The following is a 24450-nucleotide window of genomic DNA, read 5'->3' as shown; positions in this document are numbered from 1 at the left end:
GGAGCCCATACCTCCGGACCTCAGCGTCCTGCGGTCAGTCCGGTGGTTGGGCAGGGGCAGCATACAGCCTCCGCTGCTGTCCGTTGTACTGTGCAGACAGCAGCGGAGGCAGGGAAGAGGTGAATGGATGCCTGTGTATGGCATCCTGGTGTAGGGTTGGGATAATTGGGTCTACAGCAAGTTGGTCGACAATTCTTAGGCCGACACCGTTAGGTCGACATGGGGAAATGTTGACATGGCTCTAGGTCGTCATGGGGTTAGGTTGACAGGTCAATAGGTTGACACAAGCATTATGTCGACAGTGTCTAGGTCAACAGTCAAAAGGTCAACATTGGGTTTTTCAGTTTTGTTTTTTTACCCATATGTTGACACATTTGACATGGACACAGTTTGAAGTGCACTGCATCCCCTCGCAGCCCCTCGCTTCGCTCGCAATGCTTTGGGCACGGTGCCTTGCTGCGCTCAGCACACTATTTTATTCTCCCACCACAGCCTAGTGGATGGTAGGGCATAAAATACCACCTGTCGGCACATGTCTGCTCAAATAACTGTGAATAACCCCATGTCGACCTTTTGACTGTCGACCTAATCCCATATCGACCTAAAGGTGTAAAAGTGATATCAAACAGGCATAGAGAAATGTCTTACAGGTAACTGTAAATAAGGTGCTATTGCCCACTGCAACCCATCCGTCTAGTTGCCATGCCTCTATTATAGTTTACTAAAATGAAAGCAGACTTTTTGGTCCTTGGCTACCATGTTTTTGCTATTCAGTTACCTGTAGAACATGTATTTTGTTTTACAATGTGTTTTAGCGTTTTATTTAGTTCTTCATTGGTAGCATTGTAGATGATTTAGTTTTTCATTTTGTGAGCAATATTATTTACAGACTGAGAGTCTTCACAAAATGTGCAAATCACATCTGTTTAAAATATGTGAAGAGAGTCCTCATACAAAAGAAAATCTAAAACTAATGGATATTAGTCACAAATAAAAAGTCTGTATGAAGTCAAGACATACTGAAAGTCCAGGAGAATATGGGCGTCCTAGGTAGTTATGTGTACGTTATTGGACTGTGGTTGCTGCCAGTAACGTGGTCTCCATTAATAATCTTTTCAAATGAAAGCTGCCTGATTTCTATATTTACATTGTTATCTTAAGTAGTTTTTGTGATCCAAAGCTTTGTGACCCATACTGTATGTGACAGTCTTTAGCAATGAAACATATCTGACCTTTTTTAGCTTATGACTGCTATAGTGTAATTGCTTCCTGTAAGATAGGTCATTAAAGATGGATGTGACATGCACAAGGTCAGAACGAGCCTGATAGGAATTGTGCTTACTACGTACAGTACAGTCTGAACGCTTGGAAATAAATAGTGGTACATTTTTACAAGGCAACATCCCTCATTTAGATTGCAGGCTTTTGAGTGATCTCAGGCACTTGCTATTTATAGTTTAACTAGCTGATACAATGTATCAATTGAACTAATTTAGTAATGGCAGCAAGTAATGCATCATCTTCAATACATAATGCTGCTTACGTAAATGGGAGACAATGATTCAGTGTTTATACGGTACATGTTGATATATACTTGCCTGCTCTTAATGTTTTAAGTAGTGTATTATTCCTACTGTTTGTAAACTCAATGCATAATGTGTAGAATATAAGGCAAATGTGACATTAGAATTTCTAACAAGGGTATTTTATATATAGGACGCCGCATCGCTTGGCTCTCAGAAAGGGGGAATCACCAAACAGGGCTGGCTGTACAAAGGCAACATGAACAGTGCAATAAGTGTCACCATGAGGGTAAGTGTTGCACCACACAATGGGCATCATAGCAATACACAAGTTTTCACAACATTAACAACCATTGTATGTACTGGATCATAGCTCAGAATGTATTCAGTACCACTGCCTGTTATAATATAGGGGGAGATGTATGAAGCGGTGATAAGGGCGGAGGGGTAGATGTATGAAGCAGTGATAAGGGCGGAGGGGTAGATGTATGAAGCAGTGATAAGGGCGGAGGGGTAGATGTATGAAGCAGTGATAAGGGCGGAGGGGTAGATGTATGAAGCGGTGATGAGGGCGGAGGGGTAGATGTATGAAGCGGTGATAAGGGAGGAGGGGTAGATGTATGAAGCGGTGATAAGGGAGGAGGGGTAGATGTATGAAGCAGTGATAAGGGAGGAGGGGTAGATGTATGAAGCAGTGATAAGGGCGGAGGGGTAGATGTATGAAGCAGTGATAAGGGCGGAGGGGTAGATGTATGAAGCAGTGATAGGGGCGGAGGGGTAGATGTATGAAGCAGTGATAAGGGCGGAGGGGTAGATGTATGAAGCAGTGATAAGGGCGGAGGGGTAGATGTATGAAGCTGTGATAAGGGAGGAGGGGTAGATGTAGGAAGCAGTGATAAGGGCGGAGGGGTAGATGTATGAAGTAGTGATAAGGGAGAAAGGGTAGATGTATAAAGCAGTGATAAGGGCGGAGGGGTAGATGTATGAAGCAGTGATAAGGGCGGAGGGGTAGATGTATGAAGCAGTGATAAGGGAGGAGGGGTAGATGTATGAAGCAGTGATAAGGGAGGAGGGGTAGATGTATGAAGCAGTGATAAGGGAGGAGAAATGATAAAGTGCCTGGTAATTGATCACCGGCCAATCATCTCCTAACTCACTTTTTAAACCCAGCCTGTAATTTAACAGTCAGGAGCTGATTGGCCGGTGATTAAGTGCCAGGCACTTTATCACTTCTGCTTCATACATCTACCCCATGTAAATATACTTCCTGAACCCATTCTGAATTCCCTCCCTCGGAATGCCTGCGTTAGTATTCTGACCAACAAGCATCTACACCGCTGGTCATCCATATGTATTCCAAGTAGATCAAATCAGGACTAAGATCAGATCTAATTGGATAGATAAGTGCATATACTGCATTAATGCAGCAAGTGATTGAAATAAGATTGTCCAGTTGGTTCATCCCCACATTTAACTTAATTAATACTGTAAGTAATCATTTTGATATTTGCTTCTGCTTGGTTGTCCTTTGTGCGGCCGTATTTGATTGGATGTGTTAGATGGCCCTTCAGTGGGACGCAGCAGCTTTCTAGTGACAAATTATTCCTTTTTAAATCTGGACAATCTTTATTTTATTGGAGTATGAAAAGTTATCTAAAGCTTCTTGAAAGTTTATTAAAATGTTTGGTACTTATATGTTAATTGGGCGCCCACTGTAGTTAGTACGCTCATACCCCCACTATCCATGTCCGCGTGGAGTTGATTTTATATAGTGTGGCGAGCACAGCGAGGGGACGCGTTAAACTATGCAAATAGCTTAGTGGGCGCCCAACTAGCATATAAGTACCAAATGTTTTAATATTCACATGTTATGACCCATTTACAGATGTCTCACTTGTGCTACTATATGTGGCTGAGTCTACAATAGCTGACACCAGAATCCAGAGGCCCAGTGTATCTGTCCTTGAAAGTATCGGGGTATATGTACTAACAGGCATTTTATAGAAGTGAAGATGTTGCGCATAGCAGACAATCAGATTCTAGCTATTTTTCCCTATAAGGTGCTATATAAATATGTTGGTTTCTATGGGCAACATCTCCACTTCTGTAAATGTGTACTTTAGTGAGTATATATCATAAGATAATTTAACTTGCAAAAAAAGTTTTCCTTAAACAATGCTCCACACCCCACAAAGAGCACTACATGTTTACACCAGCAGCACCATAACTGATACACATGACATCACCGCAGTCCTGGTCTTATAAGGGTCTAGACTAGAGTAAACTGTAAGTGGGTAGGACTATAGTGTTTTTATATTATGTTGTACTAGCCTTAAGGACCGTCCAATGTACAGGCGTAAGTCTGTGCTTATAAAATTCTCAAAAGTTTTTTGTAAAGTGAAAATGGACCCTTATAGGCCTTTAACCCCATCAGTGGTATGCCCGGACATTTCTCTAGCTGCGCTACGGGAGCGGGCTCTCACGAGAAATTTCCGGGCATGCCAAAGAAAGGGTGTGCCAGTGGTGCATCCAGCCGTGAACCACTGGCACACTGCCATCCCCCTGTTGCTGATCCTTTGTCCACATCCCCCCTCCCCGCTGCTGATCCTCCACGTCACTGCTCAGGGAGGATCGGGGCCGCTCGGGTAGATTTGACGGCGCTCGACTATTCGTGTTTTTGGGCGTCAAAACACAGGAGTACTCGAGCGCTCCCAAGCCCCCTCAAGTGGCCCCGAACTTCTACAAGCGGCCACAAACTGCAAAAGCAGCCCCAGGGGAGCAGGGGCTGCTGCAGAAGGCAGTGGCTGCACCTTTTGTGGTGAGTATTTCCCCTACCAGGGAGGTTTGTCCTGCCCCAGGAAAACAGGAAGTCTTTTTATTGTGTTGTATTCATTGCTGTCGAGAGGGCGGGTACTTTTTACCTGGGGTCGGACACGCTTTCAGCAGCCCTGTTTTATTCAGGAAGCCCTTAGCTTTCTAACGACATATCACAATGCATGAAAACAACTGAAATAGCATGGACCCTTATGCTAGCATCCTTAACGGGTCATCCGATTAAACCCATATTTGAACTTAGATTGTCCCTTGAGATAAGGTAGTGTGCAAAGTTTAAAGACTATTCATTTAAGCATTTGAAAGTTATCGTTGAACATACATAGATACATACATACATACATACATACACATACATTATTCAGTTATACTTATGTAGATTGCAAGATACTAAATTGTTAACCAGGTGTCAAAGGTTAAGTCATATTTAAAGGTTATACTGTCATGTAGCAGGAGGGTTCTAATACATATTTCATATGTGAATGTTATTAGCTTTTTTCATTAAGCAACCTGCAATTTATTTTTTTATTATTTTTTAGAAAACGTCTTGTAACAGTTCTATTTTTTTTTTTCTTCCGCAGTCTTTTAAAAGAAGATTTTTCCACCTAATACAACTTGGAGATGGTTCCTATAACTTAAACTTTTACAAAGATGAAAAAATATCAAAAGAGCCAAAGGGATCGATATTCCTTGATTCTTGCATGGGAGTTGTGCAGGTAAATGTCCTTCCACACTATTGCTCCTTTCTTTATTTCATGCTCTATTGCCATTATATGGTGTATTTGGTAAATCGTAGAACACTGACTGAATGAAATGTAGAATGCCTTGGCAAAAGGTTAGCTGTCCTCTGGCTGTTAAACTACATCTCTAGCATCAACTACTAACCACAATTAAGCCACATATGAGGAGTTTCAGGATAACTGCATCTGGAAAGATGTTTAACCTGTTTGCTCTCATTACAACCAAGGACAATTTTGAAAGGAAAATCAGTTTGGATGAATAAATGAATAGAAAGGCAGGAAAGGGTAGATAGTTTTGAGCTACGAATCTGGCAGATATTTTCTTGAGGAGGAAGGTGTTCTCTGGGGGCTGGGAGTGTTACATTTTCTTAGCGGCATAATCAGCTCAGGAAGTGTTTGCTGTTTTTTTCTTCACTTGGCTCCTACCAGAGTTTTTTTTCTACAGTGAAATGTGAACGAACGAAAGAAGGAAAAGAGTCATTGCTATGCTAGTGTGCATAGCTGCCTGTGTGGGATTACGACTGTAGGAGTGGACATTCCTAGCAGTAGATAGATACATTTACTAATAAAATACTTGTACTAGGATGTTACAATCACAGCAGCCCCACCACACACTTCCAACAATGTAATAAAAAGATTCAATGATAGAAAATGTGGCTTTTTCATGCGGGCCGCAATCTGTTTCATTGCTGCCCTGGTTATTACTTATACCCCTTTTACACCAAGGCAAAAACCCAGGTTGGACCCAGGTCAGCATTGGTGGAAAAGGGGCCAACCCAGTTCCAGTAACACTAGTTTCCTACCCAGGTCCTGACCAGGGTTGAACACTGGTTGGACCTGGGTCGTGGGTGGTGTAAATGGTCCTAACCCAGGTTCCACAGTGAGCTGCAGTGACAAGACAGCAGCCAGGAAGGATGTGGACAGTGCACAGAAATCATAATTGGATGCAGTATCATTTATGTCCTTTTTTTGGAGGGAGGGGGGGGGGGGCTAGGGGGAGCACATGGGTGATTATGCAGTTTTATACTGCTATGTGTCCTTGAGCACTGAATATAGCTTTTTGAAAAAATATTTTACAAAATGAACAAACCAACATTTTTCAATGCTAACTTTTCATGTCTTTTAATTTTTTTTTTTTAAATCATTGAGGGAAGGTTGGCTGGCAGTTTATCAGTCCTAAAATGGACATTTTTAATGTCATCCATAGGGAAAAGCAGGGCTGACCCAGTTTCTGTATATACGGCGCAGACCTGGGTCCGACCTGGGTCACAATGCCGATTTTTACATTGGAATCAATGTAAAATGGTCCCTGAGACCCGATTTTACATTGATTTCAATGTAAAAAGCCCCAAAACCCCCCATTTTAATAGCAACTCCCCCCTGATGGTTGAAATGGCCCCCCATTGTTAACGCCACCCCACTACTGATGCCAACCCGAAGCGTGGCGAGCGCAGCGGTACGCGTCCTCCGACCTTTTCATACCCCCACTATCCACGTCGGCGTGGAGTTGATTTTATATAGTGTGGCAAGCGCAGCGAGCCACCGAGCCCGAAGCGTGGCAAGCGCGCGTGCATAACTTCACAGGTATACGCGTCCACTCGTGGGGCTCGCTTCGCTCGCCATGCTTCAGACTCAGTGGCTCTCTGCGCTCGCCACACTATATAACCTTAAACTTAAGGTATGCGATTAACCCGACGGGCGCCGTGCTAGGAAACAAGTACCCACAAAGTATTTTCTGGAGTGTTCACACTCTTAACCCCTTCCCGACAATTGACGTACATTTACGTCATGGTCGGGAAGTACTTCCCGACACATGGCGTAAATGTACGTCATGGCATTTAACTGTCACCGCGTCTATAGACGCGGTGACAGTTTCAACATGTCTGCTGTCCCTGACAGCAGACATGTCCGTGCATGCCCAGGGGGGGCTGCGATGCCGCCCCCCCGTCGGCGATCGCTGTGATTGGCTGTTCAGTGTGAACAGCCAATTACAGCGTTTTCTGTGTCACCGGCGAATAACGTTCGCCGGTGACACGCGATCGGAGGTGATTGGTGCTGTAAAGTACAGCACCAATCACCGCGGGGTGTAAGGGTGACACTGGTGTCACCCCACCTCACCCCGCCCGCCCCCAAAGGCCGTGATTGGTCCGTCGGACCGACGGACCAATCACAGCCATGGAGGGGGGTTTAAACTAACGGTGACTGCACTGCAGACGCTATTCCGGTCTGGAATTGCGTGCAGTGCGGTCACCGTGCCAATCTGCCGCGATATACTGACCAGAACCTGGCAAAATACTTACCTGATCCTTGCAAATATCTTGGCTGCTTCATCTGTGCTTGTAGTGTGCTGGATGCTTCCTGGATCCTGTTACTTGTGACTTCCTGTGAACTTGTGCTGCTGAAGTGTAATAGCGTTAGTTAGATAGAGAGAGATAGAGAGAGATAGTGTCAGAGTGCTGAATTTTGTGCTGCTGCAGTGTGATATAGTTATAGAGAGAGAGATAGAGAGAGATAGAGAGAGATAGAGAGAGATAGAGAGAGATAGAGAGAGATAGAGAGAGATAGAGAGAGATAGAGAGAGATAGAGAGAGATAGAGAGAGATAGAGAGAGATAGAGAGAGATAGAGAGAGAGATAGAGAGAGAGATAGAGAGAGAGAGAGAGAGAGAGAGAGAGAGAGAGAGAGAGAGAGAGAGAGAGAGAGAGAGAGAGAGATAGAGAGAGAGAGATAGAGATTTTATATAACTGACTGCTGCCCCCCCTTTTGTGCTGATCAGTATAAATTAACTGATCAGCAACTTTTTGGGGGCGCAGGGTATTTTTATATATATATATACCTGTCGCTGCTGCTGCAGTGTCATAGAGTGTTAGATAGTGAGAGATAGAGAGATAGAGAGAGATAGTGACAGAGAGTGATAGAGAGTGCTAAATTTTGTGTCTGCTGCCCCCGCCTTTTGTGCTGATCACTATATCTGAGGTGATCAGCAACTTTTTAGGGGTGCAGAGGTTTATTTTTTTTTTTTATATATACCTGCCAGTTGCACTGTCAGTTGCACCTGCTGCCCCTCAATGGTAATCAGTGTCGCATCACTGATCACCTTTTTTTTTTTGTGTGTGTGCTGTGGGGTCTTTTTTTAATTTTTTTTTTTACACACACTGTGATTTTGTGGGTGTCCTGTGGCCGCTGTGCGCGGATCAGTGACGTACATCACTGATCATCTTTTTCGGCACAGGGTTGATCTATTTTTTATTTTTTTTTTTGATCAAATTCCTGTTGCCTTTCAGCGCTGTTCAGTGACGGACGTTACTGACCAACATCTGTGCTCAATTTTTGGCGCAGGACCTTTTTTTTTTTTTTTTTAACCCCTTATATTTTTTTTTTTTTAACCTCTTCAATTTTTTTTTTTAACCCCTTCAATTTTTTTTTTTTTTAACCCCTCCATTTTTTTTTTTTTGTATAAAGCATTTTTTTTTTTTTGTATAAAGCATTTTTTTTTTCTGCACACTACATACACACTACACACTACATACCCCCCGGGTTGAAATAAAGTTTGTACCCCCCCCTACACTATACACGTGTTGAAACAATTCACTACCAGTAACACAAAAATAAAAATGGCATCCCAAATGTCATCCCAAATGTCATCCCAGTCATCCAGAAGAATGTATTCAGCGGAGGAGGCATATGCCCTGCTTGCTTCTGACTCTGACACAGCCAGTGATGCAAGCGGGGAATTTGAAGGATTCGCCTTAAGCTCCTCTTCCTCCTCTGGTGATGAGGGACCCCCTCAAAGACGCCCCCGTAGAGCAGCTGAGACCCCCCCCCAATAATTGATCTCGTATGGACCCCACCACCAGACAATTTTGAGCCCCAGGTTCCTGAGTTTTTGGCCATGCCAGGAATCCAATTTGATTCCACAGGTCTCAGAGAAATTGACTTTTTCAAATTATTTTTCTCTGATGATTTTATAAATTTAATGGTGGACCAAACTAATTTATATGCCCAGCAGTTTATTGCTCAAAACCCCACGTCATCATTTGCAAGGTGGACCCCTGTAGATGCAGTAGAGATGATGACGTTTTGGGGTCTGGTGCTTCATATGGACATAGTAAAAAAGCCAGAAATTAGGCAATATTGGAGTACAGATGTTCTGTACAGCACCCCATTTTACCGTATGGCCATGCCCCGGGCTCGATTTGAAACGATCCTTAAATTTTTGCATTACAACGATAATGCACAGTGCCCACCCAGAGATGATCCCACCTTTGACCGGCTATTCAAAGTCAGGCCGGTCATTGATCATTTCAGTGCCAAATTTGAAGACATGTACATCCCAGATAAATTCATTTGCATAGACGAGTCCCTTATACATTTTAAAGGAAGGGTTAAATTCCGCCAGTACCTTCCCAGTAAGAGGGCAAGGTATGGCATAAAAATGTATAAGTTGTGTGAAAGCACCTCAGGGTACACCCACAGGTTTAGGGTATATGAAGGGAAGGATTCAAGAATTGAACCGCCAGAATGCCCCCCCTCCCTCGTAGGTGTTAGTGGAAAAATTGTCTGGGATTTAGTGCACCCCTTCCTGGATAAAGGTTATCACCTCTATGTGGATAACTTTTACACCAGCATCCCCCTGTTTAAGGCCCTTGGTTCAAGAGGTACAGCAGCTTGCGGTACTGTGCGCAAGAACCAAAGAGGCCTCCCAAAAACGCACATTGCCCAAGTAATGAGAAGGGGTGAAAGCAGGGGAATATGCACCGAAAATATGTTGTTGGTCAAATATAAGGACAAGAGGGATGTCCTTATACTGACAACAATTCACGGAGACAGTACCACCTCCGTCCCTGTACGAGGTACCAGTACCCACACCTCCAAACCTAATTGTATCCTGGATTACAATAGGTACATGGGCGGAGTGGATCTTTCAGATCAGGTACTGAAGCCGTACAGTGCCCTGCGGAAAACAAAAATCTGGTACAAGAAGCTGGCCGTGTATATCATCCAGATGGCACTGTATAACGCTTACGTGCTATTCCGTTCTACCGGCCAGAGGGGGACATTTATGCACTTTCAAGAGGAAGTCATAAAGGGCCTAATATTTGGGAACCAGCAGGCTGAGGGCCCCAGTACTTCTAGTACTGGCCCCCGTATTGTACCAGGGCAGCATTTTCCTGATGAAATCCCCTCCACTGGAAAAAAGGGCAGGACACAAAAAAGGTGCAAAGTTTGCTATAAAAAGGGAATAAGAAAGCAAACTATTTTCCAGTGTGACACTTGCCCCGACAAACCCGGCCTATGTATAAAGGAGTGTTTTAAAATATACCACACATCTATGGATTATTAGGTTCATAATTTCACCGTGCTTCGGGGGTCTTGCTAATGCCACATACCACCCACCATTCATTCCACCATAATCTGAGCCGCAAAATCCAAAAATCACTCCTTCCCTTCTGAGTCCTGCCATGCACCCAACTGGTATTTTTTGGTCACATGTGAGGCATTGCCGTACTCGGGAGAAATTGGGGCACAGATTTTGGGGTGCTTTTTCTCCTTCATACCGTCTGAAAATGAAAAATTTTGAGCCAGAACTGCATTTTTGTGTAAAAAAATGTAATTTTTCATTTTCACTGCCCACTTGTATCAAAATTGGTGAAACCCCTGGGGGTTTTAAATGTACACTATACCCCTAGATGAATTCCCTGAGGGGTGTAGTTTGCAAAATGGGGTCACTTGTGGGGGGGTTCCACTGTATTGGTGCTTTGGGGGTCTTGCTAATGCGACATAGCACCCACCATCATTCCACCAGAATTTGTGCTGCAAAATCCAAATATCACTCCTTCCCTTCTGAGTCCTGCAACTTTTTGGTCACACATGAGGCATTGCCGTACTCGGGAGAAATTGGGGCACATATTTTGGGGTGCTTTTTCTCCTTCATACCTTCTGAAAATGAAAAATTTTGAGCCAGAACTGCATTTTTGTGTAAAAAAATGTAATTTTTCATTTTCACTGCCCACTTGTATCAAAATTGGTGAAACCCCTGGGGGTTTGAAATGTACACTATACCCCTAGATGAATTCCCTGAGGGGTGTACTTTGCAAAATGGGGTGACTTGTGGGGGGGTTCCACTGTATTGGTGCAACATAGCACCCACCATTCATTCCACCAGAATCTGTGCTGCAAAATCCAAAAATCACTCCTTCCCTTCTGAGTCCTGCCATGCACCCAACTGGTATTTTTTGGTCACATGTGAGGCATTGCCGTACTCGGGAGAAATTGGGGCACAGATTTTGGGGTGCTTTTTCTCCTTCATACCTTCTGAAAATGAAAAATTTTGAGCCAGAACTGCATTTTTGTGTAAAAAATGTAATTTTTCATTTTCACTGCCCACTTGTATCAAAATTGGTGAAACCCCTGGGGGTTTGAAATGTACACTATACCCCTAGATGAATTCCCTGAGGGGTGTAGTTTGCAAAATGGGGTCACTTGTGGGGGGGTTCCACTGTATTGGTGCTTTGGGGGTCTTGCTAATGCGACATAGCACCCACCAAAATTCCACCAGAATCTGAGCTGCAAAATCCAAAAATCACTCCTTCCCTTCTGAGTCCTGCCATGCACCCAAATGGTATTTTTTGGTCACATGTGAGGCATTGCCGTACTCGGGAGAAATTGGGGCACAGATTTTGGGGTGCTTTGTCTCCTTCATACCTTCTGAAAATGACAAATTTGGAGCCAGAACTGCATTTTTGTGTAAAAAAAATAATTTTTCATTTTCACTGCCCAGTTGTACCACAATTGGTGAAACCCCTGGGGGTTTGAAATGTACACTATACCCCTAGATGAATTCCGTGAGGGGTGTAGTTTGCAAAATGGGGTCACTTGTGGGGGGGTTCCTAACTTTTAGCATCTTATGGTGCCTAGAAACCTACATGGTGCCTAAAAAATAATCTCATAAAAAGGAGGCTCCAAAATCAAGTAGGTGCTCCTTCTATTATGAAGCCTGTGGTTTGGTCAACGTGCACACTAGGGCCACATATAGGATATTTATGAAAACAAAAGAATTGGGGGAATCAATTTTCAGTCACATTTCTCTAGTAAAATGTACTGTGTTCCTTAGAAAAATGTATTAAAATTGCAAATCTGCAAAAAAAATGAAATTTTGAAATTTCACCTACACTTTGTTTTAATTCCTGTGAAACACCTAAAGGGTTAACAAACTTCCAAAATGCTGTTTTGAATACTGTGAGGGGTGCAGTTTTTGAAATGGTATCATTTATGGGGGTGTCTCACATACAAGTCCCTCAAAGTCACATCAGAACTGAACTGGTCCCTAAAAAAATCAGTGTTTGAAATTTTCTTGAAAATTTGAGAATTTGCTATTCATATTGTAAGCCTCCTAGTGTCCCAAAAAATTAAAAGGAAGTTGAAATAATGATGTCAACATAAAGTAGACATATGGTCTATGTTAGTTATTAACTATTTTGAGTGGTATGATTATTTGTCTCACAAGCAGAAAATTTAAAATTTTGCAAATTGCTAAATTTTCCATTTTTTTAGGACATTTTGGTATTTTTCACAAAAAAACACAGACTGTATCGACCCAAATTTACCACTAATTTGAAGTACAATGTGTCACGAAAAAACAATCTCAAAATCACTGGGATAAGTAAAAGCAAAAAAAAGTTATCCCCACTTAAGTGAGACATGTCAGATTTGAAAAAAAGGGCTCTGTCAGAAACGCAAAAACTGGCTCTGTCAGGAAGGGGTTAATTTTGTATGTGCTAGTTCTATGTTGATTACCTCTAAGTACGCGTGTATAAGACCTGCATGAAATGATTATACTGTAATAGCCTTGTAAACCTTAGTATATACTAATGGACCCTGTGATAGTTATAGGTCTTAATGCATACAAACATAAAATACCAAAATACCTGTACCTTATAATGGTCAGGTGTTTTATAGTTTTAACCCTTTGAATGACATCTGTGAGATGTGCAAAATATCTACTAAAAATGCCAGCGTCGCTCACATCTGTTATATAAATTTAAATAAAAAATGTGTTATTATGATGAATCCAATCTTTTTCTTGCCAATTTTCATACCTATTTTGAAAAATTCACTTGGCACTCAAGGGAATAATCATTTTTCATTTTAGTTTTAATAACTTTTAAACCTTTTATACAAATAATTTTCATAAGGCATACACTACAGTAAACCTGTGCACTCCTCATTGTATCACTCCTAAATCTCCTTCCTTTCATAGAAACTAAAACTCCCCTGCCCCCATAAAAAAAAAAAAGTCTGCTGAAATAATGTGTTTATGCAGTGTGCAGACTGTATGCATTTTTAATCGTTTATGCCCTTCTTGAAAACATTGTTCATGTTCTCTAGCCTACATAGAATACATTTATTTACACCCCACACTTCATAAACAGAACTGCGGTTTTCAAGCACCCATTTTTACAGGATCAACAAGACAATGTTTCCCCCCTCCCCCTAGTATTTATTTAGGGGTTTTCTGTTTCAAATTTACCACATTGTTAAAATTGGTCTAATAGGCCCTACACACATCCCGATGGGAGGTTCTATTGAAGATGGGATGTTGCCCATAGCAACTAATCAGATTCTTCTTATTTATTTAGCACTTTCTAAAAGATTATAGATACAATCTGATTGGTTGCTATGGGCAACATCCCATTTTCAATAGAACATTCATCTTGGTAAATTGACCCCTTTATTGTCAGGTTACAATCTAATCTCTGTTATTTCTTTTTAGAACAACCGGGTGCGGCGCTTTGCCTTTGAGTTGAAGATGCAGGACAAGAGCAGTTTTCTACTTGCTGCAGACAGTGACGCGGAAATGGAAGACTGGATCAGTACGCTCAATAAAATTCTGCAACTAAATTTCGAAGCTGCCATTCAAGAAAAGCGAAATGGAGAGTCCCATGAAGGTCTGATATTAGTCTTTCATGTTTACTAGTATTTGGATCATACCTTCTGTTATTGGTAGGCCTTTTTTAGTGGGTGTGGTATAACACACCGACATTCGGGTTCAACAGTCATTAGCCCGACATTGGAATCCCGACTGCCGGGATTTGGACAGTGGGGTGAGCGCAATGAAGCCCCTTGTAGGCACAGTGGCTCTCTGCACTCACAACCCTCATGAGGAAGAATAGCTGCTGCCTGTCTGGGTTTTAGCAGTCGGGATTCCGACGTCGGTGTAATGGCTGTCAGAATCCCGACTGCCGGTCACTCATCCGGCACCTGTTTTAGTGGCAGACAAAATAAGTTATTTTTGTACTTACTTGTTGAAGTTGTTTTTTTTAGGTCTCCAAATTGTTCTTAGGCAACTGAATATTTTCCTTTAATGGAAATAAAACTGATAAAAATAATTTTTTGTTTATAATAAATCCAAATAAAAAAAGACAAAAATACTTTAAAGTTAAATACACTAGTAGAAAATGTGCATAATAAACTAGAACATTAATTTAATTTAATTTTTGTTTTGTCTGGTTTCAACTACAAATGTGTTTATAGTGTTGTTAATGTTTTAACAGTGATCAGTGTATCATCAAGAAACTTGTATGATTGTAGGGTCACACTGATCTACTCTTATGTCCTTTTATGTGTGTGCAAGAGAAGCAGCTGTAAATCTATAGCCCTTTTCATAATGACAGTTTTGACCACTTACTGTACATAGTCATATGGAATAACACAGTTCAAAAGTTTGGATTATCTGTTGTGGTAAAGTGACAAAAGCATTAAACATCAGAAAACATCGCTTGCAGCAGCTTGAGATCTCATTGGTTTGTCTTTGGCAGAGGAGGATAGAGCCTTCATCACTTCACCATGAGTGAAGTTGAACTCTGCTCTTGCACGGAGAATTTTATTGTTACAGTAGTTGTTTATTCAGGTTATATATCTCTGACTCTAGTGGTGAGATGAGGCATTGTTTTATATGTTCTCTAACGCTCTCCAGTATCACTTTGTTAATTAGTCTGGGATGCCAACTATTTATAACTTGGTTAAATGTTATGTTCTCTTCATATTATTTTCATATATTATCCTTTAATATTAACTTCGTTTTTCATTTTTTTTAAATCTTTTTCAGATGATGATCAGAACAAATTTGACAATTCCTCATCTAGCATTGATAGTTACCTTCCAGAAAAGGTTGGTATTGGATTTTTGTATTGCCTGTAATTCAAGTGGTCTTTTTTTATGAGGCGGCCCCTTAAAAGAATCTGTGTTCTTACATACTGTAAATTACTGTAGCAAAAAAATATTTCTATTTGGATGTGTGAGACAATAGCATAGCTAAGGGCCCTGAACTGTGACAAAAACTATGAACTGATTTGCCTTACATCCTTCCTTTTTTTTCCACATCCCCCCTACCCGTAATAGCCATTACACATACACATAAACATCACCGCTGTTGCTGAATCTACAGAGAATTTTCTGCTATTCCCCAAAGCCAATGGATTGTGTGATCGTATTCCATCACAGCCCCTTTCCTTTTGTCTGTTTTCCTCAGATTCTGGCAGTCGTGTGCTTAGCGCTGTTTAATGATTCACTGCTGACCGCTTCTTCCTAGTTATCTGCCTCCTGCTTGTTCTATTTTGTCTATTAGATATCCCCTCTTTTTCTTAGCATTGTCTTTTCTTATTTTTATGCGGACTGGTCACCGATATGATATTATAAAAATACTATTCCATATGTCCGCCTTCTCCATCACCCAGCCCACCTGCTTCCTTGTTCTTAAGTACACCATGTTCAAAAACGGATTTCATCATCTTCCGTCATCGCAACATAAGTGTCACAGTTGATGACACATCTCAGTTTACCTTTGCTGTCAACCCTCTATTTATTTTTTAATCATATAGTGTAAGTTTATTAGAGTTATGGGAATACAGAAACAATATAACAAAAAGCCAGTAATAACATGTCAATTACAGATTATAGTAAGAGTGAGAAATATAATAGCCATTAAGTGAGCATTGCTAAAATATTCACACATAGGAACCAAAAGGAAAAACTGTAGGGGGGGGGGGGGGGGGAATTAGTTGTCAGATGGTGATGGAGAAGATGAAGGGGGGGGGGAGTTAGTAACCAGTCATGGACTAGAGGAGGAAAGTGAGCCAGGTAGGAAGAGAGGAATCTATAGTCAGAGAGGGATAATAAAAAAAATAGCTATAAGGATACAGTTCAGTGGGGAGAGAATGGTGAGGTGGTAGGGGGGTAGGAAACAGTGTTAAGCTAAACCAGGAAGGGCAACATTGTATAACCTGTACCATGCAGACCAAGTGCTGTGACATTTTTCAATTGTATTGGTTAAAAGGCTAGTTATGTATGCCAGGCTCTAGCTATGAAATTTTGCTGCACAGGAAATGTGCAGAACCAATTTATTGGCAGGTCTGGAAAGCTGGTCTACCGGTGCACAAAGAATCAGTGAGGCAGGGGAAGAGTGGAGGGCACAAGGGTTTACTGTGCATATGATAGAATGAAACATCAACCAAAAAGGGGAAATAATAGGAAATGTCCACCAGGTATGAAAAAATTATCCCACTTGGCCACAGTGTCACCAACAAAGATTGGAGGTAGTAGGGTACATTTTGATGGAGACACTCAAGGACAAAGTACCATCAAGATTAAACTTTCTGAGAATTCTCTTTAACGTAGACACTGATGAAACACTTTAATATGTTGAAGCGAATTTCTTCCCATGTTTCCTCTCCCAGAGACGTACCCAGATCCTGTTCCCTGGAAAGTTTGTGGTCTGCTAGGGCTGGGTGATCCTGAGACAGGACAGAGATAATGTGGGATCAACCCTCTATTTAACCCACAAATTCAATGCATTGCACAGTCCTGTCATTTATATTAATACATTTATATAACATGTGGCAACAGGCGGTAATTCATGCCCTACCATCCGCCAAGGCATGGTGGGAGAATAAAATAGCGTGTCGAGCGCATCGAGGCACCGTGCCCTAAGCATGGTGGGCACATCAAGCCTTGCGAGGGGACATGGTGCTACATTTCAGTGTCCATGTCGACTGTGTCGAATTCGGGACAAAAATAAGGTAAATACCCCATGCCGACCTTTTGACTGTCGACCTTAATGCGGTGTCAACCAACTTGCTTTCTACCAATGATCCATACCCCTCTGAGTTTTGCCTCACATACTCTGTTAATCAATCACCTCTTACTACAGCTTACTAGCAGTCTACTGTGTTGCCCCAGCCAAACTATCACTTTACTCTTTCAAGCACCCTCTTTGCTGCATCTTACAATCATTTGTAAGTATATGGAATTGCAGACTCTCTTATTTAAAATGATAAATCATAAATGTGATACAAAACAATTCAAAAGCATAGAAGCTCGCTACTCATACTGTTTTTTTTTTATTCAATGAAAAGTTTATTGCATCCTCCTAAATATCACAGCTTAATTGATTTTACATAATTAGTTTATATGTATGATCTAATACACAATTCTGGCTTGTACCAGCAATATAGATTACCGCCATTTAAAATACATTAAGTGAGCATGTAAATAAATATACGTTGGTGTCAGTGGATAAATACATTTAATATCAGTGGTCTTATAAATACATAAATATTGGTAGGCAGTGGTGACGGTAACGTATAAATGGCTGGCCTATGCCAGCCATATATATATACGTTACCGCCATTGCAATATATACATTGGTGGGCAGTGTTGGCTGTAACGTATACATTGCTGGCCTGTGCCAGCAATGTATACGTTACTGCCTATTATAAAACATTGGTAGGCAGTGGTGCTTAAATAAATATACATTGGTGGCAGTGGTGCAAATATATATAGAAAAAAAAATATATATATTAAAAATAATATATATTTCACCCTACCCCGTCTCCCTGCCCCGCAGTGTACACTAATGCTCAACAGCCTGGCCCTCCCCCTGCTCCATTTTGTGACACTGCATAGAGCAGGGAGGGGATGAGGCTGCACATGCTGTCTGCCCCATCCGTCCAAACGGACTGCCCATAATATATACTTTGATGGCACAGACCAGAAGTGTGTGTGTGTGTGTATATTACTATTTGCAAAGAGATGCAGCACTCAAAGGGTCTTTTTTAGAAATCAGTTTGTATTATATAGTATCAAATACAAAGTAATCGCATGAACAGCATGGGTTTTAGCCCCGACGTTTCAATGCTGTCACTGGCATTTTCCTCAAGTAAATGATGCAAACCGATAATGACATATGCACAATGATTTATACTAACCTTGCTGGGTGCAGCGTGGAGCAGTAACACACGTCTCTGTGTGTCTGTCTCCTGCTGATGACGTTGCCTGGCTCGGTTCTCCATTGCCAAAGTGACGCATGGCTATACAGGAGCGTCTCAGCGGGTTCTGGATTCCTGATGCAGGCAATCGCCTCACCGACCCCCAGTCCAGCATAGAGCTACAATAAAGAAAAATGACACATTAAGCATTCTGGTTACTAGCATCATTGTTGTCCTAATAAATGCTGTAGTTCGCCACAGGGAGATGGTGCGCTACAGAGAGAGATAAATGAGGGCTAGGGTTTGTGGTAGTTGTGTGCTGTCACCCTGGGGGTTAATATGCTTATCTATGATCCAAGGTGTATTGTGATATAAGGTTCTGTAGTTACTGACATGAGGGGGGAGAGTTTCATGTAAGTGCTACTATACAGGTGTGCAATATAACAGAGAACAATATAATGTGTGTGTGTGTGTGGCGTCACTCCGGGGCTTAGGTGAACAAAGTGGAAACTTTACTGCGTGTGAGGAGTACCACTTCTTGTTCTTTTTATTCTATTTGGGCTGTGCATTCGGTCCTAAAGGAGGCACCCCAGCAAGCTACAACTCATCTGGTCTATTGGTCTATATTTATTTATTTATGTGTGTATATATATATATATATATATATATATATATATATATATATATATATATATATATATATATATATATATATATATATATATATATATATATATATATATTTATATTGTAGAAATAGGTCCGGCACTCCCCGCAATCAATTTTAAATGTGCCCGGGTGCCTTCCAATGTGGAGAGTCCACCATGTATATGTAGCTGAATAACAGACGTCACTTTGGGTCTTTGTGCAAAAAATAAACACCCTAATCGCCCTAACACATTTAATAATAAATTAATTTGTGCAAAAAAGTAGTTTTACTTGTGATACGGTCTATGCCGTTTCGGGCATCTGCCCTTCATCAGGACTAACACAACGTTGTGTTAGTCCTGATAAAGGGTGGATACCCGAAACGACGTAGACTGTATCACAAGTAACACTACTTCTTTGCACAAATTCATTTATTATTGAATGTGTTGGGCTGATTAGGGTGTTTCACATAAATCTGATGAGGCCACTTCCCTTGTATGGTGGTTTCCATTCCTGTCATTTTTCTGGATCCGCCCCTGCTCACATTGAAATCTTATATTAGTCTTGGTTTAACCACTTTATAAATGTGTTTTTCTTCATCAGTTACTTTGCTAATATTAAATGTATTTCCCATGGCTGTAAATATCATTATAATCTGGTGGATATTCTGTGTTAACAAAATAATAAACTGTAGCAGGTCTGGCTTTCTCTTCTCATCTGTAGTGTAAGCACAGGGGAAATCGGGTTTGTTGTTAGATATTTTCTGTCCAGGAAGGAGACCAGTTTCTGAGGTAATAGTTTCCAATCTCAGTTGCTGTAATACAGATAGATGTGGCTAATCACAAGTACTCATTGTTTATTGGAAGTCTAAAACATACAAAAATGTGCTGCCTGCCAAGTTCACACAGTATCCACCGCTACATTATTTTTTCTTTCTTTCTTTTTTTTTTTTTTTTTTTTTACTCCTGAGGGTGAAATGCATTTACAAATACCATATAAGCTTGAAATAGTTTGTTATATGAAAGCATTTCTTCAGAGTTTTGCTGTATTTATTTTCTAAAGACTTAAATCTTACAGGAATATAACAATCTAATAACATAACTGGCAGTAAACCATTCCTGCTATCTCTGTGTGTAGTAGTGTATGTGACTGACCACTTCTGCAAAAGACCACCCACTGTTATACACACAGTGCGGGGGGTAGCCTTATTTCCGCTGTATGCCTTATACATGTTCATGAAACCTTTTTCCCCTACTGATTTGATTGGATGTATTTACAGGAATAATGGAGTAGGCCAGTGCAGCACATTTTTATATGTTTTTGACTTTCAATGCCAGCCCTGCTTTAGGCTCTTCACAGCAGTCCCAAACTAATGGAGGTATTTGGTTAGCACACGTCACATGCTAATACAGTGTAGCTTGTCCAGCAGGTAAGCCGTGGGTGTTTTTACTCACACATTATAGTGACTAGATGCAAGCAAGGTTTTCCTACCATAACAACCTGCTATGTGTGTATCTGGAACTTTGTATTAATTAATATTCTCCTAAATGATTCTGTGAAGATACAAGTTTCTAGATCACTCACTCATGGTGATAGTTGCAAATACATGGTGTTTTTTTTTTTTAACTGATTAGGTGAGAAACCTCACACGTCAGTAATACAATTCCACCCGACTAGCACCACAACGCATCACTGGAATAGCATCACCTGAGCCACTCTAAGCCTAGGGTCAGTGATCTATCTCCACAGCGCACAAAATAGCCCTCCTTTATCACCCTCCTCCCATGGTAATGACCTACCTAGGTCATCTACAAAAGGTTCAGATTAGTGTGGTGTCTTCAGTATCCAGCCACCATTACCTTGACCAAGTGCCATCTTTCAGGTGACACCTTGCTGGGACTGACTGCTGGCTCTCTGGCATAGCTCACTGTTGGACAAGAGGTAGTTATCAAAGACTGCTTCTGTTGAACAGGGGGGCAGACTAGATGGGCCAAGTGGTTCTTATCTGCCGTCAAATTCTATGTTTCTATGAACAATAGTCTGGTCAGCCTAACTTGATAAGGTGATCAGTGTACAGATGTGTCCTTTTTCGGTGTGCACCATTCATGGCATGGGATAATTGGGAGCGCGAATACGCAGGTACTCGCTATCCATTAGCTGCAACAAGGAACCCGGTGGGTGGAAGTGCGGCATACCGCTTTGTAACACAGCAACAATGAAACAGAACACATCTCTATAGTTTCCATCTATCTAGAATACACAGACTTATTTACTATCGCGTCGGTAAACAATAGAAAGCTATAATGCGAACAGGAATGAACCACATACAGTTTAACAGATGCCAAAACACATTCTCATTTATTACTTATATTAGGGCTTATACATAAAAATCAATACAGAATGGGGATGAGCAGGCACATACAATGGGGAAAGAACAAACACATATGCTGTATGTAGATCTTCAACCGGTTTTGTGACCGTTGTCTGCAGCGAACTGCGCTTGATTTTTGTTTAATTTATTTAGTAATAAGTCAACCTATATTTCACTTGCGATCAGCACAGTCTTTACCTGTCAGATCAAGCATAAGGGAAGAAAGGGAGTCCCGTACAGTCAAAATATGGAAGGAGTGGAAAGGGGTTGTGCTGGGGTAGCCAACTCCAGTCCTCGAGTGCTACCAACAGTGCATGTTTTCCAGATCTCCTCACAGCATCACAAGTGAAGTAATTAGCGCCACCTGTAGATCTTTTAAAATGTGTTAGTGAGTAATGAGTGCACCTGCTGGGTTGTCTGGAAAATGTGAACTGTTGGTAGCTCTCAAAGACTGGAGTTGGCTACCACTGGTGTAGTGCAAGAGGGTAATAGGTTGTGTGAGTGAATGGTAGATGGGGGAACAATAGGAAACAAACACAAATAATTAGAGACATTTGAAGGACTGCTGGACCTAAAATTCTAATTTGTTACACTAATTTTATAGAGAATAAAATCTAATAGAACATCAAACATCTCAAGATCTATCAAATTATATATTTACAACCTTTAGTTGAATTTGGTGTACAGTTTATTACTGATTGCGTGAGCCATTTTGTCTAAAGAGAGCAGACCTGTGTCCCCTTTGTAGAGTTAGTGGTCTTATACTGTAGGTATTCCATCAGTGGAATAGTAATGTTTATGCATTTCAGCTGTAACCAAAAGCAGCATTGGTGCTTTTCCCTTGTGTCCTGGAAATGTCCATGCATGCTTTTTGTGTGGTCTCTGATTGCCAATTACAGATCAGACAAACACCAAAAAAGCAGGTACATATGCTTGAGGGGCTGCAACGTTTCCTGTGGACCTGATTAGTAAGATTAACTGTATCTTACCCTCCAACATGACCCATTCCATTAGGTACAAAATGCACTGCTTCTGGACTTCCCCCTGAATTGATAAAAAAAAATTGACTGTCAAAATACCAACATTTTAACACGTTGACGTGTTTCTATGTTGTTTTTGTCTTTGTCAGTGTAGGGTGACAAAGACTAAGTGTACCACATCCTGAGTGTACAACATCCGCTGCGCTCAGCACATGATTATATTCCCCCTCCAGGTCCACTTGGATGGCATAGTACATGTCAGAATGTTGAATGTCTGCATTTCGACTGTATTGGTCAACTGAACATGTCTGTATATTGACTTACTGTTGGTCAGTGAGCATCTGTATAATGACCGTCAATGATCTGTCAAACGTCCGTCGATAAATTGACTGGTTCCCTTTATTTTATTAGAGCAAATATCCATTGTATTGGAAGACATCATTTAACAGTCACATGGATACGAAATATCTTAGCTGTTGGATCACAAAGCAAATGGATGCATATATGCCCTCACAGAATTACCCTTTTTTAGCCACATGGAGCAACTTCCATGCCTAATTTTGGGTCTTATTTGTAGCCAAATACAAAATGGATCAGACACTACTAATCAGACTCTCATTATAATTCTCAGTAATAGACCTTTAATGTGAACAATGCTGGTGTGCAGGTGATTAGCAGTGTAATACCAGCAGATGAGTAGTGGCGCACAGCAATGATGCGGGAGCGCACATCAGCACTCACCACTCATCACCGGGCCGTACACATTGAGAGGATCACCGATGGCTGATTAAGTTAGAGGTGACATAAATCACCGAAGGGGTTTCATGCTGGCTTGAAGAACAGTGAGGGGGAAGGGCTGCGTCTGGCAGCCAATGGGTGCAGTGGGAGGAGCTAGTGGGGGGAGAAGGGTCTGCTGACCAGAGAGTGACTTCCTCTCTGGGGATTTTCCCCGCCCACCCATCCCTATTTTCTGTCTCTATTTTCTTCTTTGGGCGGCGGTAAAGAACGGTCAATTGTGTTGATGGAATGTGTGTACATTAGTGGGTGCGCTCTCCAGGCATCGATTGTCACGAGCCATACTTCTGTGCACGGAAGATGGCTGCCTCCTCCGACACCGGTGGTTGGCTGGGAGAGTTGGTCACCAGCGGTGTGTGAATGCTATGGTGACCCTACCCACCCCCTTTCTTTAATCTGACCGTTCTTTAGTGCCGCCACCAATATTATAGTCTTTAGTTTGTTGTCAAAATAAATTTGACATTCGTTATTTTGAAACGCCAGCACTTGTGTCCGTGTCGTTATTTTTAGATAAGTTAAGTGTTAAGGGTTTAAGCATGAAGGTACCGATGGTGAATTTATGTCTTTTGAGCTGACAGCAGCTAAAACTGCTAAAGTGAGCTGCTTTCAGCTCAAAATCACCAGTGTGCATGGGCCTGTAGAGTGCATGAGTATGTTTACAGCAGCATCTTGTAGCTGCATGAATTATAAAATGGCAGGCTATGTATTTAATGTTTAAAGCCTGTTGTGTGTCTAGACTTTGCTTGGATCTTCTATCTGCAGTGACTTATATGAAGTGGCTCTTTTAATAAGTAATTGTTATCATTTCCATTTGTTTCACATTAGAGTATAAGTAGGCTACAGAATGTTAAGCATTGCATAATCCTTTCCTGAAAATACGTTCGCTGCCATGGTAAATTTGTGCTTTGAAAATACTGTAGAATGCTGTAGAAGGCCTGCGTTTCCCAGATAAGCTCCCACTGACAATGCTTAGAAGTTGTGCCAGCACTTTTTTCCTTTAAGGCTGTTGCTAGTGGCTTTTTATCTCCCGTACTTCTAAAACATTTACTGGAGCCACTGCAAGAAACAGATAGTCTATTTGATGTAACCAGAGGTTAATTCATGATTTTTTAAAATAAATTGATCTATATATGACTATGTGGAAAACGGTCATTTTGCATTCTTACAGCTTATGTAGGTTTTAGTTCCTAGTTCATATACCTGGGCGATTTGGTCATTTTCCACCCGATTCAGGTGAGAAATCTTTTAAAAAGTGACCAAATCACATGTGTTTGACATCATGTCCATCGCAGAAGT

General features: G+C 41.3%; 1 protein-coding gene across 12 annotated transcripts in view; it reads left to right on the top strand.

The window, feature by feature from the left end:
* DOCK9 (dedicator of cytokinesis 9) overlaps positions 1-24450 on the top strand; it is a 235561-nt gene that overhangs the window by 98737 nt on the left and 112374 nt on the right. For all 12 annotated transcript variants that reach the window (XR_014469714.1, XM_083168608.1, XM_083168606.1 and 9 more), the window contains exons 6-9: positions 1717-1812; positions 4937-5071; positions 13869-14043; positions 15204-15265. Coding sequence is in view for 11 of the 12 variants with exons in the window: in XM_083168608.1 (XP_083024734.1) it covers positions 1717-1812; positions 4937-5071; positions 13869-14043; positions 15204-15265 (468 nt within the window). In the remaining variant the exon portion in view is untranslated. The remainder of the gene's footprint in view (positions 1-1716; positions 1813-4936; positions 5072-13868; positions 14044-15203; positions 15266-24450) is intronic.

Source organism: Crinia signifera, chromosome 2 (genome assembly GCF_055691185.1).
Source record: "Crinia signifera chromosome 2, ASM5569118v1, whole genome shotgun sequence".
Lineage (NCBI taxonomy): Eukaryota > Metazoa > Chordata > Amphibia > Anura > Myobatrachidae > Crinia > Crinia signifera.
This window is presented reverse-complemented; position numbering and strand designations above follow the sequence as displayed.